Raw genomic sequence first — 6,194 nt, forward strand, 5'->3', positions numbered from 1 at the left:
AAAGGCCTAATAGAGTTAAGTGTGCCTTATTTGAAAGGCAAAATGAGATAGAGAGACAGAGAGAGAATACCTTCTATCTGATGGTTATTTCCCCAAATTGTCAAAATGCCTGAGGCTGGTCCACACTGAAGCCAGGAGCCAGGAATCCCATTTGTGAAACTGCTTGGGCCCAGGTGCTGCTTTCTTAGGCACCCCATAAGGAAGCTGCTTGGACCGTGGGGCAGCTGACACTCCACGGGCGGGGTGGCTTACAAGCAGGAGGTTAACCTGCTGCCTATTACCGGTCCCTGCTGTACTTGTTCTAGTATCATTGTTTTCTTAAAGGTGCTCATTTGATCCTCACACTTATTTTCATAATGGACTTTATAGGAAGGAATTTTAGTTCACTTTTCTCTGTTATTTACAAATAATATTCTTAGGTTGAATGTATATGGATAAGGTCTATGAGTACTCTTTCTTATTCAATATTTATTTGGGGGCTGGCATGTTGTGTAGCAGATAAAGTTGATGCCTGTGGTGTCAACATCCTCTATGGGTGCTTATTTGTCCCGAATGCTCCATTTCCAGTCCAGTTCCCTGCTGATGTGACTGGGGAAACAACAGAAAATGGACCAAGTGCTTGTGCCACTGCACCCAATTGGGAGATGTAGAAAAATCTCCTGGTTTCAGAAAGACAAATCCCTAGCCTTTGGGTCCATTTGGGGAGGAAACTATCAGCTGGAAGACCTTTCACTCTCTTCCTCTGTCTCTCTGTAATTCTGCATTTCAAATAAATCTTTTTTAATTTTTTAAAGTTTTATGTATTTGAGTTACAGAGAGGGGAAAAAGGGAGAGAGAGAGAGAGAGAGAGAGAAAGAGAGTCTTCCATCCGCTGGTTCACTCCCAAATTGGCTGCAAAAGCTGGAGCTGCGCCAGTCTGAAGCCGGGAACCAGGATCTTCTTGCAGATCTCACACACAGGTGCAGTGGCCCAAGGACTTGGGCCATCTTTTACTGCTTTCCCAGGCCATAGCAGAGAGCGGGATTGGAAGTGGAGCAGCCAGAACTCGAACCGGTGCCCATATGAGATGCCAGCACTTCAGGTCAGGGCATTAACCCACTGCGCACAGTGCCAGCCCCCTAATGAAGTCTTTTTTAAAAAAATAATTTACTTCTAGTCTTGTACTTATTATGACTATACACAGATCACACGTGTCTAGATGAATTAAACTCTTGACTCCTGTAAACACTCACTGTGTATTCACTACACAGTTGCTTTTTCCAAGTGCCTCGACTGTGCAGGGAAAGAAACATGAGGATTTTGCATAATTGTGGGAATTACTGTTCTATGCGGGTAGGTCAAGGGTGTTAAATGTCTTCCTCACATGTTTGACACCCCACTGTTGTTCTGCATTGTATTTACGTTAACGAATAAAGTACGCTGATAAGATTCCCACTGTGCTTTGCAACTTTTCCATTATTAATCATTCTATGAATCTAAACAATTTATAAAAATCTTCTTAATATGCACATAGAAATACAAAATTTGTATTAAGACAACATCTGATAAGTGACAGCTAATATTAATACAAAAAACTGTGTAGGAATGAAGTGGTCACTCTGGGATATGATTGTGAGTTTCAGCCCGTGTTTACACTCCACTGGAATTGTGGCCTTATTACATTTCTTTTAAAAGATTTTATTTATTTGAAAGTTACAGTTACAGAGAGGAAGAGGCAGAGAGAGAGCAGAGCTTTCATCAGCTGGTTCCCTTCCCAAATGGTCCAGGCAGGGCTCAGGCAGGCCACAGCAAGGAGCCTGGAGGAAATGTTGGGGGCAGTTTCTCTCAAAGGGAATTCTTGTGAATGTTGGCTTTCTAGGGTAAATACCTGTGTAGGATGTTTATTGTTTCCACCAAGCTGTAGAGAAGGACTCATCAAACCTGGTAACAGAGAGGACTTCCCGGCCGCCTCAGCACAGGGCCCAGAAGCCTCTGCACCCGGGCTCTGTCTATGACGTCACTTCCCCGCGACCTCAGGGCGGTGCTTCCTGAGCGGCTCCGCGGCCTGAGCACCAGCCAGCAGACCAGAGTTGCAATGTCGCCTCTGCGTGGCCAAGTGCCTGAGCAGGAGACCCCGCAACTCTCTTACAGCCTACACAGACCCAGGACAGAGGCGCTCTTACACAGACCACCTCCGAGAGGACGCAGGACACGCAAGAGCGCCTCATGGATGAACGGGCAACAGCACAAGACCAGACAAGGACGGGGCACGGTGGAGACGGGGGAGGGGTTCGTGAGGGATGGAGGAAGCGGCACTGTTCCGCTTCTGGATCTGGGTGCTGGTGCATGGGGGTCCACTACAAAATCCGTGGAACAGGAAATTGCGGAGAATTTGCTGAACTTCAACATTCAAAACTACTTCTGAAGGAGAAGACAGCTGGCCACAAAACAGGAATTGGATTTGGTAATTAGAGGAAAAGTCTATTTCAAACTGCACTGATCAAGGGAATGAAACCATGACGAGGGCAGAGGGGGACGTGGAGAGCCGTCCAGGAGGCAGCCACATCTGCTCAGGACCAGAGAAATCCCGGAGCCAAAAGAGGCAATGGTGGAAGACAGACCACCACTAAGCGATGGACCAGTTCTTAGTTGAAGGTCGCTGAGGGGTATTTCCAAATGTCACCCTGACACAGCAGGATAAAGCACAAATTTTATGAGCTCCTGTAATGAACAGAGTTTCTTCACAGGAAGAGCCTCTTTCTGGAGTTAGATAATGGGTTGGAATCACAGAAAACCGAAGAGAGTGGAACTGTGAGCTCCTGAAAGACAGGGATCTAACCCTCGGAATCTAACGGAAATGTGAGGTGAAATCCATCAGCCTTGGGGACAAAGACATGTGCTAGGATTCAAGCTGCAGAGCACGTGTTGATGTCCCTGAGGAACAGAACGGAACAACAAGTTAAGTGGGTTAGAGACTTTAAGATAGGGAAGATGAAATTGGGAAAAAATTACATTGATTAAAAAGGTTTTATGAAGTAAATACACTGAAAGTCTCTACAACCCAACCACTGGGAAAGCCTCAGGCCATTGCTGGTGGGTATTTAACTGCAGCACACAACACCTGGACAGCACAAGGGACTGGATCCTAATAACACAGATATGAGCATGAGAAGGGGAGGGGATCTTGATGGAAGGATTTATGCACATGCTGGGGGACACCCCTGCATTTCATTGTTAAACAATGAACCTCCTAGATTTCCCATCTTCATCACCTCTGTTTTCTGAGCTCTTTACACAGGGCCATCTATTTTTCCTGCAGCCCATTCTTTAGGAATTCCTGTGTTTTATCTCCTGAGGTCACTTGATACACAGCCAGCATCTATCCAAGTCCCTGAAAAATGAGACCTGGGTGTTAAAATTTTGTAAGTGAAGAAGGAAGTTCTTAGGAGCAGCACAGCTGAACAAATCTGATGCAAATGCCAAATACAATTCTGCATTTTACAGTAGGTGCATTAAAAGAAGTAACTAGCTTTAATAATAGACAATACGTTAATTACACCCATAGCATAACTTAAACATGTATACAGTTTGAAAATTTATATATTGATTCAATTTAACATTTTTGAAATGTGTTTTTTAAGTGAGCCGAATACTTCAAGTGAGATTAGGTCCATGGTCACCTGCCTTTGTTTCCTGATAAAATCTTTATAGACTCCTCTGGAGTAAATGATGTCACATCAACCAAGGAAAGCTCTTGCAGAAAAAGGCATTCTCATTAAAGGCAAGAAGTCAATTTGGGAATATTTTTGGTATTTTTCATCAGCAAAAATGGGCAGAATGTTGGGTAGCATGATGATAATATTCCATTAATGTCCTCCAATCTTGAGTCTTTCTCGGGTCTATAAAATGCATAAATGTACACAAAGTTGTTGCAACAGTAAAAGAACACAAAACAAAATGCTAGCAAAAGGATAGTGTGGGTGGCTCTGTTTTCTGGAGACGTCTGCCTGGAAAGGCTGGAGCTGTGGATGTGCCGGGCTCTCCTGTGGTGTCTGTAGAGGAGCCCCACCATGTAGAGGCTGGACACGATCATTGGTGCCATGAACAGGAAATCACGAGTCAACATGACACTTACAAATGACCCTGAATGGCGATCTCCAGACTGCCTGGTTTGACAGTACGCATGAACAAACCCATGACCAATGACAGTGAAATTCCATTTGGCTCTTAGAGTTTCAATGATGTGGATGTAGATCAGCATGTTGATGATCCAGAAGATTAGGAAAGAGGGGAAAATCCAGGTAGACAACTTAGATTTCAGCCTTGCCCATTTAGAATGACTGGGACTGATAGTGATGGCTTGAAATACACTCAGGAGAGAGGTGGTGCAGATGGAGAGACCCCGGGTGACTCTGTAGATGTAAAAAAAACTTTGACAGCCAACATTATCTAAGAAACGTTTGACTCCAAAGGATGACACTATGTCTGGTATTGACTGGAACACGATGGTTATAATATTGACCACTGTCAGGTGCATGAAAATGGAATCTATGGGCTTCTTCAGCTGAGGCTTGATTAGGAAGGCATAAATATAGATAATGAAGAGAAATGAATTGGCCATGACACCAATAGAAATCTGAGCTATGAGAAAGAAGCTCAAAATTGTGTCACCTGGAAACATATCAATGTTTCAGTTAGGTAAGGTTGCATCCACTGAAAAATAAATAGATTGTACTGCGACATGATGTTTTTAACAAGGAATGTTTGAAGAATGTGAAGACTGACAGTTCAGTGTCAGGGAGGGAGGACAAATGGTCAAATTTTCTATTTCAGACATGGCTGTGCCACTTCCAGAAATAGAATAGTGGGCAGTGTTTGAACCTCAGACTACTGAAATAACTGATATGAAGAAGGAGAACCGGGATGCTCACATCCTACATTCCCATTAGGGCATGTTGTTATCTGTGAATGACAAATTACATTAAAAGTATTTTTTTCTTCAGAGTATTAGATTGCTTCTTACCTCTGATGATATGTGTATATCCTATCCTTTCTAAAGAACACTACATTTCTGATACATGTACAGTACTATGAATATCTGAACTTCTTTTTTACAATTTAGATTGCAGACACAATTCTTTCAAGACAGAAAACATTTAACCACCCACATATTATGACACTCTGAATATGTAATTCATTTTTAAAATACAGAAGGAAGTAGCATGGAGTTTTCAAGTGGAGCTTTTTTTCCTCCCCTCATCCAACCAACAGTGTTTGGAGACATATTTGGCCTCACACGTGGTGCAGAGCTCCTGTCACACAGTGGGTAGAGGCCAAGATTGCTGTTAAGGCCAGCGCTGCAACTCACTCAGCTAATCCTCCGCCTTGCGGCGCCGGCACACTGGGTTCTAGTCCCAGTTGGGGCACCGGATTCTGTCCTGGTTGCCCCCCTTCCAGGCCAGCTCTCTGCTGTGGCCAGGGAGTGCAGTGGAGGATGGCCCAAGTGCTTGGGCCCTGCACCCCATGGGAGACCAGGATAAGTACCTGGCTCCTGCCATCGGATCAACACAGTGTGCTGGCCGCAGTGCACTGGCCGCAGCAGCCATTGGAGGGTGAACCAACGGCAAAAGGAAGACCTTTCTCTCTGTCTCTCTCTCTCATTCTCCACTCTGCCTGCCAAAAAAATAAATAAATAAATAAAAGATTGCTGTTAAATTTCCCACCATGCACTAAATTTCCCAAAATGCACAGGATAGCCCATACCACAAAACTTTTGGGCCCCAAAAAGAAGTCACATGACAGTTGATGAGCCCAGTTTCAAATCATCACTGAGTTGCTCTCCCTGCAACACATGTAAGATAAACATTTTGGCCCAAACATATTTTGAACACTTTTAGGGGAAACAGAGTGAGTTGGTTCACAAATAGTGAGAACAGGAATGGTATGACAGTCACTGAGGCTGACTTCTAAATTAATATCTTTAATATCTGTGTTTGTTGATTTTGAAGTTGCCTATATCATTCTCTCAGAGACTTACTATCTCAATTGTCTTTATTGTGCACACATTACCTTTCTTTTCTATATAGATTTCTAGTTATGATGTCACTTCTATATGGACTATAAAAGATCAAAGTTTGAGAAAAGAGGAAAGGTGATTCTCAGGAGTGATGAGGTAGGGGAGGGAGATGTTAGTGAAAGGGTACAACCTTGCAGTC

The 6,194-nt window shown here is 43.7% G+C and overlaps 1 protein-coding gene across 1 annotated transcript; it reads right to left on the reverse strand.

Moving 5' to 3' along the window:
* Positions 1 to 3,754: 3,754 nt before the first annotated feature.
* On the reverse strand, positions 3,755 to 4,660 carry ORYCUNV1R1669 (vomeronasal 1 receptor oryCunV1R1669). The gene has a single exon (NM_001167359.1). The coding sequence runs from the start codon at positions 4,658 to 4,660 to the stop codon at positions 3,755 to 3,757; it is 906 nt and encodes a 301-aa protein (NP_001160831.1).
* Positions 4,661 to 6,194: the final 1,534 nt, after the last annotated feature.

Source organism: Oryctolagus cuniculus, chromosome 18 (genome assembly GCF_051225735.1).
Source record: "Oryctolagus cuniculus isolate XC-2025 breed Fujian yellow rabbit chromosome 18, ASM5122573v1, whole genome shotgun sequence".
Lineage (NCBI taxonomy): Eukaryota > Metazoa > Chordata > Mammalia > Lagomorpha > Leporidae > Oryctolagus > Oryctolagus cuniculus.